Source organism: Sorex araneus, chromosome 2 (assembly GCF_027595985.1).
Source record: "Sorex araneus isolate mSorAra2 chromosome 2, mSorAra2.pri, whole genome shotgun sequence".
NCBI classification, from domain to species: Eukaryota; Metazoa; Chordata; class Mammalia; order Eulipotyphla; family Soricidae; genus Sorex; species Sorex araneus.
In genome coordinates, this window is record NC_073303.1 from 152,546,430 (window position 1) to 152,561,135 (window position 14,706).

At 38.2% G+C, this 14,706-nt stretch overlaps 1 protein-coding gene across 9 annotated transcripts in view; it reads right to left on the reverse strand.

Moving 5' to 3' along the window:
* Positions 1-14,706, reverse strand: part of BBX (BBX high mobility group box domain containing) — a 318,125-nt gene that overhangs the window by 53,129 nt on the left and 250,290 nt on the right. For all 9 annotated transcript variants that reach the window (XM_004606732.2, XM_055126206.1, XM_055126205.1 and 6 more), the window contains one exon: positions 6,259-6,339. In XM_004606732.2, coding sequence (XP_004606789.2) covers positions 6,259-6,339 — 81 coding nt within the window. The remainder of the gene's footprint in view (positions 1-6,258; positions 6,340-14,706) is intronic.

Sequence of the window (14,706 nt, forward strand, 5' to 3'; positions counted from 1 at the left end):
CATTGAGTTTTTTCACTATATCCCACCATTGCCTTCGAGCTTGGAGGGTTTCCTCTGATAGATCTGCTGTGAGCCTAAGGGGTGCTCCTTTGTATGTGATTTCCTTCTTGGACCTTGCTGCTTGGAGTATTGTGTCTCTCTGGAAGATGTCCATCATTGTAACTATGATATGTCTTGGCGTTTTTCTGTTAGGATCTCTCTTAGCTGGCACTCTCCGGGCGCCTTGAATCTGGATGCCCGCATTGTCCAGCTGTGGGAAGTTTTCCGCAATGATTTGTTTGACTGTGTCTTTTTCGTTGGGGTTGGTTCCCTGTGGTTCTGGTAGTCCAATGATTCTAATGTTGTTCCTCTTGAATTCATCCCCTAGGACTCTGATTCTGGCTAGAGCTATTTTGAGGTCTCTTGCCATGGTTTGATGTTACCTGTAGGCCTCTTGCAGCTCATCTTCAAGCATACTGATTCTGTCTTCGGCTGCAGTCATCCTATTGTTGAGGGCAGTCAGAGAGTTTTTGATTTCATGTACGGAATCCTTCATTTCTTTTTGAAGGTTTTTTATTTCTGCTCTCATTTCTTCCCGTATTTTGTCGGCTGTCTGTTGTATTGTGTCCGCTAGGTCTTCCTTGAAGTTGTCCATCTTTGCATTGAGTTGATTGAACATGTTGAGGATTTCAAGTCTGAATTCTTTCTCAGAGAGGTCAAGTTTGTAGGAGGCGCCCATTGAGGTTTCCGGATTCCTTTGATCGTCCTCTGGTTGCAATGGGGATTTTCGCTGTTTCTTCATGTTGTTTGTGGTGATATGAAAGAGGGCTCTTGATGATGAGTGTCCCTGTTTCCTTTTGTTGTGAAAAAGGATTGTGGATAGGCTCAGTTAATAGTGGTTGGCTTTTTAATTGCCGGTGTAGAACCTGGTCTCCTACTGAGATGTTCTTATGTGAAGTCTTGTGTTTTGTTGTCCTACTGCTTGCGAATAGCTAGGATGTTAGTCTTGGATAGGATGTTGAGAAAACTACTTTCCGCCGGTAATGAGGCCACGCCCACTTTTCTTAGGCCACGCCCCCTGGTGGTTAGGCCACGCCCCTTTCCCACAGACCTTTGCGGGAAGACAGGACGGCGGCGGCGCTTGGGGTCGGCGTGCCGGCCACTCGGCCGGCAGTCCGGAGGGGAGGGAAGCCCGGGGTGCTCAGTGCCGCGGAGCAGGCTGGGTCCGGAAGGGCGGGTCGAGGGAGCGTCACAGACCTTTGCCGGAAGACAGGACGGCGGCGGCGCTTGGGGTCGGCGTGCCGGCCACTCGGCCGGCAGTCCGGAGGGGAGGGAAGCCCGGGGTGCTCAGTGCCGCGGAGCAGGCTGGGTCCGGAAGGGCAGGTCGAGGGAGCGTCACAGACCTTTGCCGGAAGACAGGACGGCGGCGGCGCTTGGGGTCGGTGTGCCGGCCACTCGGCCGGCAGTCCGGAGGGGAGGGAAGCCCGGGGTGCTCAGGGCCGCGGAGCCAACAGACTTTTTTTAATATGAAGAAAAACAAGTAGTAATACTTTTGGGTTTGTGCTCCAGTCCCTAAGAGCACTCCAAAATACCAAAACTGGGGCTGGAGAGATAAAACAGCAGGCAGGGCACTTTCCTCGAACTCGGGGTTGATCCTCTGCACCCCATATGATCCTCCAAGCACTACCACAAGTGATCCCTGCGTGCAAAGGCAGGCATAAGTCCTAGATATGGATGGGTAGGGTCCAAAACCAACCAACCAACTAACAAAAAACAACACAATACCAAAACTGCTTACTGGAGGTAAGGCATTCCTATAACACTGGATCTAGGAAGGAGGTTCCATACTATCACATTGTTATTAAAACATATGTTTATACGTAGGTAGTTTCAACATCTTTGCTGTGATTGGCACAAAGTAGATACCTAACAAATATTATTGCCTATTTGACCAACAACAAAAAATCACTATTCCATTTTTTACACTAGGTAATTCTGATGCCAAGATCTCCAAGTACAGAATTATTTTTTACTAAAATGTACAGGTAAAGATGTCCCTGATCCTCTTCAGAGTGTACTCTGATTATATTACCCAATGCTCTCTATGGGATACTTTGCTGCTTTGCTGATCTTTATATGACCTGACCTAATTAATTTCAAAATGAAAGAGAACACAATACAATAAATTACCTGTACCAATTAACTGATTAACTGAAGAGTGAACCTCATGGCAGGTTCAAACAAAGGACTGTGTTTTTGTCAGTTCCCCCGACCTCAGCAGCACTAAGCCAAATCTCCCTTCAGAGCCAAAATGGATTCCTTAAAAATTTCTGGAACACATCCCAGAATTTTCAGGTCACTTTCAGCTACGGAAAAATATATGAGTTTAAAATGTCTAACAAATTCCTGAAGCAGGTCCTTCCCCAGGGAATCTCCTGGCTCTAGGCTCCTGGGAAGTGGGAGTAGTCCTTGCAATGCCAAACCTCAGACTTAGATCCAAATTTCTTTGTGACTGCTGGCAGCTTCCTCCAATTATCTTTTTGTCTGCTCAAGTGGCTGTCCAGCATAGCAATACATGCAGGACTAGAATAGTTCTTGCTTTCTACCTAGAAGCAAACACCTGTCTTTGGTGGGGGCTCTGCATTTCTCCCTGTATGTGAGCCTACAGGGATGGTGATGGGGAAGACTGAGTCGGTTAGTTTGGGGGCTAGTTCCTTGCCCATCTTTCATAGGAGTAATGTCTCTGGTTTCAAAGGTAGAGGAAGAAATGGAGGAAGGGAAACTAACTCCCCATCCTAATATCTTTCTAGATTTGTTTGTTCTATTAATTCTATTTAGTATAAAATGACCTTGTCACAGAATACCAAGGACAGGGTAATATTAAAACTATTTAATAGACTGGGGGTGCAAAGAATGAATCAGAAGAAATCTAGTTTCAGGGACTCAAAATGCTCTTGTAGGACTCCCCCTGCAAACCACTGCAGTTGCTGGAAGGATTAGGGGCGTCCAAGGGTGCCAACAGAATTGAAGCAAGGATACTCAGGGGCTTCGAGTCACAGTCTAAAAGTTTACCAAGATTAAGAGGTACTTTTGGTATTTTTGTTCTAAGATAGCAGTATAGGTATAAGCCAGCTGAAATATCACTCTTGCTTGCAGGAGAGGATTCTCAGAGGATGCTGAGCAAAGGTGTCACATCTTTGGAATTCCTAATGTGACAGTGTATGTCCTGGGTCTGTGCTCAGTCAACGCCTCTAACAGTCCCATAGCTCTTGCCTGATCAAGATGAACCCTTTCTCTTTACCTTTTGGCCCCTGGGAAATGCCTGCATCTTTTTCAACTCTAAAGTAGAGAGCAAGAGGCCTTTCCAAATCTCTGTTGCTGCTTTTCTCCAGCTCTCTTTTGCCTGATCAGATACAGTGAAGGGCACAGCAGTAAATTCGTGATTAAAACATTTCTTGTTTCTTGCCAAAGAAGATACAACTTGCATGAAAACAGCCCCAATCTGTAATAGTTCTTGTTAGAGCTGCGTTCACATTGAAGAGGGCAAAGGTGAAGAACACAGTGTGCTTCCCTGCTATCCCCTTTGGAACAGGGAGAAAAGTCAATATATTCCAAATGAGTGGATGGCCTAGGATAACGCCCACAACGGATGGAGTTTGGAATGAGGATAAGCAGAAAAATCCCTGGCATGGTAGATAGGATGACAGTAAATGAATCAGTATCTCCCTCTCTTGATGCACTGCAGAAACCTAAAGTTTCATGCCTGCAAGGCAAGTGCTCTTCCAATGTGCTACAACCCCACCTGATTAGGTTATCACTTTATAAATCCAAACAGAAGTACTGGCCAGAATTGCAGGTGGCGTCTTGGTAGCCTTTCTTTTGTAATGTGTGAAACTTAAAGCTGTTCCTTCAGATTTCAGATCAGACATTACCACCCATTCTGGGAAATAGGAAAACAATCCTCTTCAATATTGTGTCTATCTAAAGAGCCACCTGAAATAACCAAATATTGTATTTTCTATTAGGAAAATAAACATTATATGCATAGATTAAAAAAATTGGGAAAACATTCAATGGGCAATTATGTAGAGATACTTATAAAGCCATTTTACAGATAGCTGTATTTAATTAGAAACAGGAAGGCTTTATGATGTTATTCCAAAGCAGTCGATTAGCATCATGGCATCATATTCATGTGGTGCAAATAATAACGAGGAAATTTTCGAGATAAATTCTTTTTCAGTGATCCTGTTTCATCAAAAGCATGTATTTTACTTGCATGTCAGAAGAAACTAAGTCTGAGTATAAGCTGCTTTGCTATAATTGGAATAGGCTTATTACGGTCTTCTTATATCCCTTTAAATTATGATACCAGCATTCAAACATCTGTTAAGGCATAGCATCTGTTTCATATTTGGGATGCATCCCTACAAATTAGAAGAGTGTTCTTTCTAATGAGCTCTGATTTAATAGGGAATCCTTTTTTTTATGACTGTTACACCAAAGAAAGAGAGAAGACAAATTAGTCTCTTTAGCATCCCCCAAAGCAAAATACTGTAAAGGTCCATGCATTTCTAAAACAAAACTGTTTAGTATTTATTAACATAAAAATTAAGAAGGTTTATAACTAGGTATAATTTATTATTTTAAAAACCATATATGAATGTTCTCATGTTTGGAAAAACAGAAGGCCCTACATTCATATTCATTGAGAAAAAAAATCACTTCTTTCAAATAAATTACCTTAAAGATTTATAATTCTCAAAGATCCTAGACAAATTCATGACCTCCTAGCTTCTTTTAGTATAATTTGACTTGAACTTTTATCCAAAAGTTTCGCTTATTAGTATATCTTTGTCATTTTAGTTGTTTCTGGGTAGTACCTTGTCCCTAACACTAAATAGTTCTTTTTAGAACTATGCCCTGCTGACTTCTTACGTTCTGCCCATCCTTCCTGGCCTATCTGGGTCTAAATTAAACTTATAGAAGCAGCATGTCAACATGATGTCAGTCAACAATGAATGAGCATAGACAACAGTTTATATACTTCATCACTGTCATAGATCTTTGTGGTTTCATATTTCTAAACTTGAATCTGGCTAGACTTTAAATGCTCAACTTAAGAATATTCAAAATTCTTAATTTTTATTATAGATGCTACCACAAAATTCTGAAAACATTAGGTTGTCCCAAGATTTTATAAACTACAAAGAATTTTTAAATACAACAACATACTAAATGCATTACAAAACAAAACTCAGAGGGAATTAATTGAATGGAAGCCAGAGAAAGAAAAACTTGCATATAAGAGATTCTGGTCATTTATTTTGCGTCTCCTAATTTCTCTCACCAAAAGTGAAAACTGCTACTCAAGTGTAAAAGACATTTCTACTAGAGTGTAAATGACATTTTTACATTTTACACGGGCACTAAAGACAGTTCTTCCTCACATTCCCAGAGCAGTCACAGGCTGGTAGAGAGTCATTGCTCCCACCCGCCAGTGAGCAACAGCTGGCACCCCCTGCCCGCATCGCCTCACCAAGGGCAGGCTCAGAGCCCCACAGGCTATAGGAAAACAGTTTTTCTGCTTCCTCAAAGGAAAGAACTTTATGCCCAAATTCTATCAAATGTACAACCATTAGATGTTAAATTATTTTTGAGTTCTTCATCACATGCACACACAGGCAGATTAAAATGTCACCTACCTGGTTTAAAAGTAGAGCCTCTTGGGGGAGAGTGAGGTTGCTGGCAGTTACCAAGAAAAGAAAAATGCCCTAGACCAGCATTTCTCAACCAGGGTCCATATGGTCCCCATGGGTGCCAAGGACATTTTAAGGAGAGTCACTTGTGAAAATCACATAAATGGGGGGGGGGCACAGCATGAGAACTAGGAGACCAATCAGTAGGATAGGGGAGTTATGGGAAGAATACAAGGTTGGAAGAGGGTCATAGTTAGAAAAAAAATCTTGAGAAACACTGACCTAGACCTATTCTCTTCATTTTAGATAGGACTTATTTAAACAATTGGAAAAAGATGAAAATTGACCTTATATTTAAATGCTACCTGTGAAAAAGACCTCTGCAATCTCTCTGAATAACCTTTTCTAATGGTTGATATAACTTCTTATTAGCAAAATCTCTTTTTCCTAAATTAGAGGTTTACCCTTTCATTGCTGAAAAATTATTTATGTATATTTGTGGTCACAGGTGAAATGGCACAGCTTAAGAATACTGTCAGGATTACATTTTTGTTTTCATTCTATATATTCTTAGACTTGCCTCTGCCAGTTGAAAAAGTGCAGACTTTCCACAGCGTTTTACAGGCTCGGCACCACCCAACTGTGAAGTGTTTGAAGAAATCTAGAATTAAAACAAATCACGCATGTTATATTAATTGTGAAGTCAGAACCTTTGCTTCCCACCCACTCACTTTCAGAAGCTTTCTTTAGATTATGAAAACAACATCATTCTAACACTTTTTTAATTACTTATATTTATGATGCCTCATTTCCCAGTAATGTGGTGGTCAGGGCTGTGTGCTAGGTGGGACTGATAGTTCAGGGTTTAAGGTTTAAGGACCATAATTATTTAAGGGCATTATCCTCGGTACTATAATGCTGAAAATGATTTTGCAAATAAACCTCAAAATAACTAAGGCCCTATGCTGTAGAACATAGGTATATGTAGAACATTACATGACTCCATATTACTTGTCTGCAAATATAGTCTATAGGCTTTAAAATGAACTTTGTAACCTTAAAACAATATATGCATTTCCATTTCTATACAAGTACTAGCTCATTAACTGGCCATAGATTAAAAAGGATTCAGTGTCATTCTGTATTCAGTAAAGCAACAATTTTTTAAAAGGATTATATTTAGGATCTCTGTGGAAAGATAGTATCAAGTCATTCAACAATTTTTTTTGTACAATATAAATATACTACACAATGTGACAGAGCTAAGGAAGCTATTAGCTTCATATAAAATACTGGCCCAACATCTCACCCTAAGACAAAAAATAACATTCATTTAAAAGGACGAATGCACAACATTATTCATTGTAACACTTAGTACAATAGCTAAGATATGGAATAAACCTAGGTGTCCAAAGGCAGATGATTGGATTATGAAGATGTCAAGAAGATGTTATGAAGATGCATGATGGAACATTATGCAGCTGAAAGGAAAAATGAAATCATGCAATTTGTTGCAATGTGGTTGGATCTGGAAGATACCATGTAGAGTGAAGTAAGCCAGAAGGAGGAGTACAAACAAAAGATGATCTCACTTATCTTCGATATACAGAATAACCGGATAAGGAAATGTAGTAAAGAAGGGGTTGCCTAGATTATCCTTGGCTCCCAGAGCACAGGGAGGAGAAGGGCAGAAGGAAAGAGAACAAGGGGGTGAAGAAAGAAGATGAGAAAGGGAAGTAAAGAGGCAACGGGGGTCGGAACCTCGGATACACTGGTGATGCAGAAGAGAGGTAGAACTGTATGTTCAAAGCACAGACTCAAAAACATTGAACACATGAGACTGAAACTGCTGCAACCACCCAAGTTTAAAATGTGCCTATCAAGACGGCAGCTGGGGGAACGGGGTGGAGGGAGCATGGGAAAACTGGTGCAGGAGAATTGATAGTCATGATGATCCCGATTGGTACTAGACTCGAACGATCAATAACTTTGTAAATCATATTTAAAACACAAACACATTGTCACTAGCTTGGAGAGTATGTTCTAAAATAAAGCTTCTAAACTTTTTCTACTAATGACACCTTTTGCCCAAGAAATGCAACCTGGGCAGTGCTTCCAGAAATATGCTGGATTCATTAAACACTTGATTTTTTTTTCCAGCATTATTGTTTTTTGTTTGTTATTAATATTCCAGGTGATGGGAGTCTCCTTTCACTGTATTACTTACAAGTAATGTTTTAACACTTTTAGAAAAGAAAATGCATTCTTGTAACACGGGCTAATAACTACAAGATGTAAATAGAAATCTACAATTGAAGTTAAGTTTTTCTTCTAGTGGCACTAATCCTTCCAAAAATAGAAAAATAAAATGTTTTAATGGTAAAAATGAAGAACTCATAGTCAAAAATTACCTAGGTCCAGCAGAAATATTTATAATGTACAAAATAAATGTCACATGATGTTCATTTTTAAAAAAAATAAAAATTAAGGCAGAGAACAATATGCATAAGGAAATGGATATGGCATGGATTTTCTTTAAAATGACTAAAAGTGTATTTCTTGAAATTTTACATAAAATTTTATTAAGCTTGACATGCTCCTCAACCTACATTTAAGATTGTAAGCAGTAAACACTTGATTTTTAATTAAGTTTTGGTTGTGGTTTTAGAACCCTTCCACTGTTGCCAATTTTTTTGTGACCCTGATATTTAGTTATGTGATCCCAAATGGAGTCATGACTCAGTTTAATAGAAGTCAGGTTTCTAAATATACTAGAGGATTCACACTAGAGGATTCACAATCAAGACCACAATTTTAAACAAGTAGTACAATTAAGAATCATTGTTGTAGTTCATTAACATGTATTACAGTGACTGCACACTCCTCAGTGAATGTAATTAAATAGCACCCAGGTGTTAATAAGAATGAACAGTATCTTTATTTCACTTTTTAATTTTTAAATCAAAAAGAAAGATAGGAGGGGGTGAGGAAGATCACCCGCATGGTCCTCAGGAGACCCAGGAGACTGACTTGACCAGGCCCAGCAATTCTCAGGCAAGTAGTCTGGCACTTAGTTCTGGATAATGGGCTGCTCTGTTGGGAGCTTCCAGGGTTGTGGCTGGAGATGTGCAATGCTTATGGCACCAGGCGGTGTTGGGTACATGCTAAGCGTGAGATATACTACCTCTGATCCTAAAACATAGTCAGTAAGGTTCTTTTCATTGTATTATTTTCCTGGAGAAGTTTTGCTACCAATAGAAGAGCTAGTTAGGATTTCAATTACATTCTGCATGATTCTTAACATGAAGAATTTGGTGGGGAGAGAGACAGTACAGTGGGCCAGGTGCTTGCCTTGCATGTGGGCTTGATCCCAAACACCACCCATCCCCCGAGTCCTTCTAGTAGTGATTCCTCAGGACCAGGAGCATGGCCTTATAAGCACAGCCAGGTGTGCCCCCCAATTCCCCCAAAGATTTGCAGCTCAATTTTAGAGGCAATTCTGCCTTGTGACTATCCTCTTGGAGGAGAGACCTCTTAGAGGATAGAACACCCCTCACCCCCCTCACTCTTTGTCTCATAGAGGATTCTGCAGCAATATTAGTTCCCAAGAGACTAGGGGCTTGCTGCCAGAGGACATTCCTCAGAATATCTGCAGAATAAAAGGCCTTTGGAGAAGGGAGTATTTAATAAGCTAGAGGGTGATTAAGAAAGTTACAAAGAGTGAATCTTGGCATTACTATTGTTAGCTGAGTTTTTTGTTATATTTATCCCAATCATTTGCTTTTTCTATAGAAATAAATCAGCTTACGGGGCTCAATCTTTATGAAGCTTAAATATTTTCCTCTAGCTAAATTTTCTGTGATAAATGCCACTTTTACTTTGTCTAGACAAAGTTGAATTCAATTACTCACTTTATCACTAGACTAAAAGAAACAAACACATTAATATAATCACTGACTCAGTGACTTAAAGGAATGAAATACTGAACATAAAAGCAAGTCCACTGAGCCAAGGACATATAATAGAAAGGAAATGGCTTTTGTGTCAGATAGACCTGTCTTCATTACTTTTTGCTGTGTAGATTTAAGCAAATAAGACTTTGAGCCTCATTGACCTCATCTTCAAAACAAAAATAATAATACCTGTCCGTTATGACTGCTGTGAAGATTAGATTTCACGTTATTAAAGAATTTGGCACACTGTTGTGTTCATATTATGCTCTCAATAATGGTGTAATTATTAGTAATAAGGATTTATCATTAGTAATACTAATAAACATAAACTTTTAGTACAACTCCAAAAATTAGTTCCATACTAAAATTGAAATGGGATTAAAAATTGCAATGTCAGTGGACAATTACTAACTTTAATAATCTGTAGAACAGTAAATTTGTGCAGAATCATGGTAACCTTCAACTGCTGAAGAACAGTAAATCTAGTGGCACTACACTAAGACACAGGTATTTAGAGTTCCTCCACTGGCTCCCTCTGCTGTCAGTTTTGTTGCTGCAGGTTTGGTTTGGTGACTGCCACATATCGTGAGCCTCAACGCAGTGCAAGGCACAAGCTCAGTGAAAATCTAGTGGCTGTTCTGTATGCATTACCTGCTATCTGAGTTAAGTGCACAGCTGTCTGAGTCAAGATTTTAAAATGTTTCCTTGCCATTCAAAAACTATCACCTATATTTAGTACTATCCTTGCTGCCTCTGGGAATATTTTTACTTTTTAAAGGAAAGGATAGTGTACGTTAAATACTCATGAATGCTGGAAGCCCAATTTCCAGAAGTGTGTGCGCGCGCGCGTGTGTGTGTGTGTGTGTGTGTGTGAGGAGAGGCTTGTAGGCTTGTGAAGAAGATAATCATCTTATAATCTCACATTTTCAGAATATCCTAACACATTTTAATGGAATAATAGTGATAATTATATATATGTATATAAACATGTATGTATGAATATATATATTTAAAAATATCTTTTTGGATTCCTAATTTGTTAAAGAGGGTAAAAAACTATGTATGCTAATATCATAGACTCATGACTTAGTTGATCTCCGAGTATTTTGTCTCAGAATTTTGTCTTTAGGCTTTTTTTCTATTTACACATTTTTATCTCATAATCAATCTGCTTTATCACTTTGATAATGAGCATAACTTGTATATGCTGATTTGTTATACCATGTTTATTCCTCCCATTTCTAGGATGGTACCTAGCAATCTGTGTCTAAACAAGGCTTTAAGGTGATCTGATGTATTTTAAACTTTGAAAACCTGTCATAAAATAATTAGAACAGCCATTTCAAGAGGCTCTGTGTTTTACAAAGATGGGTGTTTTATGAAACAATTTGAACAACTTTAGGGACATGATTACAGTAATTATAGCCTATTCTATTCTAGAGTAACATATATGTCCAAGGAGATTAGAGTTTACAATATTCATGCTCTAAGGGGCATACACATCTTGGCATTATATGAGCTGTGGGACATGCTATGTTACACTCCTCTGTAGGGGGTGCTAGTGAGCAGAATCACAGGGTGTCTATAGCTATTATTTTCAACAAATTGGATGATGCTTGAGATACTGGAAATAATTAAGTCCCATAGAGTCTTTATCATGGCTATACTGTACATATCTGATAAACAAGGTAGTTATATGTGTTAAGGTGCTAATAAAAAGTGTTCCCCTGAATGTTAAAATGTAAAAATGTAAAAAAGTTTTAGAGCTTCCTAAATTATAGGTGGAGCACACCAAGAAAATAGGTAGCAAAGATCAAAAACAATTTAGCTAATGCTGGAAATCTTTTGTAATTATGCAGGGTAATATAAGCATTGTAGTTTGGGAGAAAATTCTTGATAAGTATTGAATGAATGAAGTGAACAAATGAATAAATGAGATGATTAGTTTTCTTTATCTTAAAACAAGTATTAATGCTTTCAATAAAACATATAATACTTCACACTGATTAGCCACCTTTCACAATATGGTGTTTTTGTCAAGTATAATATCTTCTTACTGACTAAAAATTCCATCATATAAATGAATACTTTAAATGTACTTATTGCTTATATCCAACTGTGACAATAGTTATAAATCAGGTGAGATTATGCTATTATTTATACTGGCAAAGTAAATACCTTCTGAAGAAAGTTTTAATGTCTATTTGTCCAAATCACACAGATTAACTCACTGTCTTCAAAGTAAATAGGTAATTTTTCAATGCAAAGATAAACTCTAGGTTTAAGAGTCAGCCACAGAGCAGTGAAGAGGACATCAAGACTGGTTGTGGCTTTCAGACTAACTAAAAAATGGAAGACTAGAGCTTCTTCTGGCATTACACTTGGTCATTAGTCTCCAATAAACAAGATCTAAAAAGTGACAGATGAGTCACCTCTACCTGTAAACAACAAAAGATGCAGATAAGAAATTCATTCTGACTAACCTAATGGATTAGAGCCTGGAAACAGTGATGACTCTTCAGATGGGCCAAGCTGAACTGAGATGAGTTATGAGCATCCATGAGGGAGACAGGCTGAAGGAAAGGGAGGGAGCGTGTGCAGTATCCTATATTTCTTTCAACTTATTATAAGGGCAATAGATTTTTCTTCCTTTAAATGCAGACACTCATGAAGGATTTAACAAAATGTTCTTTCATTCAGTTTCATGGTTGCATATAGGTTTGCTATAGACAGGTTTTAAAACTATCAGATGTAGTTAAGAAGGGAAAACATTCTCTTGACTTGAAAGGCAGAGAGAGACCCAGGACTCAATGTAAATGAACAATACTTTCAATTTAAAGAATATCCCATGGCTCACTGTATTTTTTGTTTCCTTATTTTAAAAGTGTGTTCCAGGCTGGAGTGATAGCACAGAGGGTAGGTCATTTGCCTTGTACACAGCCAACCGAGGTTCGATTCCCAGCATCCCACATAGTCCCCCGGGCACTGCCAGGAGTAATTCCTGAATGCAGAGCCAGGAGTAACCCCTGATCATTGCTGGTTATGATCCCAAAAACAAAAATAAATAAATAAATAAATAAAAGTGTGTTCCTAGGAAATTATAAGATAAATGATTCATATTTAAGAGAAGCCCTAGTTAATGTCTTCTGGGAGTTATAAGTGACTGTAAATAAAATGAGCAGTAATGATCTCTATGAATTTTGAAATCCTGATATCAAAATATTAAAAAGGTAGACATTTTTAAAGAATACATTTTGCCTAAGATATAAACAACTATATTTCTCTGAGTAGTACATAACAGAACTAAGCATTCCTTGGAAAAGAGATGGGGATATAAAATGGATGATTGGGTAAAATCTATTTATAATACACTCCTTACTCTCTTAGAACTTTGCTCTTTCCTCATAAGGTCACAGAGACACTAGAAAGTGCCTTAAATTATGACAACTGTGGTGGCCCTTTGTGTGGCCCCAAAACAATAACAACAAAAATAATGATGACTTAGTAACTTGAGGGAAAATTTTTAAATTGGAGAAGTCATCTCAAGAAGTGTGGTTCCTTAATGGGAAGCTGATTAGAAATTTGAATTCTTAAACTCCACACCTTAGACTTGATAACTAACTCTGAGGATAGGTCCAGCAATCTGTGTCTGAATTAAGACTCCAAGGTGATCCAACATATTTTAAATTTGAGAACCTCTGTAATAGTATAATGAAAACAGAAATTTTAAAGAGTTTTGTGTTTTCTCAAAGCTGATGAGTATTTTATGAAGTAATTAGAATGGTGTTAGGGGTATGATCACAGTAATAATTGCATCCTATTCCACTTATAGTGCAACATATATGTTCATAGCAGATTACAGCAGGTAATCAATAGTCCATCTATGTTAGTTATTGTTCAGTTTTGAATAAAGTAGCCTTGCCTATTACACTGATAAAAATAATAAGATCATAATATGGAAGATACTAAAATTTTGAGCTCTCAGGTGAGATGAGAAAAGCTACTAGAGATATATAATTAAATATATAATATATATCTCTTTATAAAACTGGGGACTTAATCACACACGATATTTATAATAAAGTAGCCAGGTATATCGTCACTTCATTTTCTTAGGAATTAAAGAACTTATCAATCTATGCAAAATATACCTAGAGAAAACAACATACTGAGTTGGGAGGGGAAATTAATTTGTAACTCTACAGAAAATATTTTTATTTTGCTTTTTTCATCATGTATTGTCTTTCTATTACAACACCCTGAAATAACTCCTAAAGGTTTAACTTAATTTTTTTTTTAAAAGATTCTCAGTGTTATCTTTTAGTCTCGAAGCAAAACATGAGGAAAAAAAATGTGAGTAGAGGGGTGACATCTGGAAACATCTTCTGATACCATATCCCAATGTAACATTTACCTTTTTCCCCTAGTGGGGAAAAACATTTTCCTGCTTTGAAAAGTGAGAGTACTCAGCACCACAGCACTGTCATCCCATCTTTCATCGATTTGTTCAAGCTGGCACCAGTAACATCTCCATTGTGAGACTTGTTGTTACTGTTTTTGTCATATCAAATACCTCATGGGTACCTTACCAGGCTCTGCCGTGTGGGGGAGATACTCTCGGTAGCTTGCCGTGCTCTCCGAGAGGGGCAGAGGAATCGAACCAAGGTCGGCCGAGTGCAAGGCAAATGCCTTACCTGTTGTGCTATGGCTCCAGCCCCAGCAAGGATAAATTACTTTGTTTAAGAGAGGCATAGGATTTTGTTTTTCCAAAATCACAGGACACTGGCTGTTATGCCATCAAACCTAGTCCCTCAGAACTACTCAGGGGTTCTGGAGCCCCTAATCCATCTTATAACGGTGCCACTTACATAGCAAACCTTTCTCAGTGGTTAATAAGTGTAAGAAAAATGGGCTGAGATATTCCATACTGACATTTTAAATTAAGCTGAATATTCTTAGTAGTTAATGCATATATAAATATCAGCTGTGTCAATGATGAACCCCCATTCTCTTTAATATCATGCTACAGAGGGTAGAATTTAATCAAAAAAGAATACACGGCAAATAAATTGATT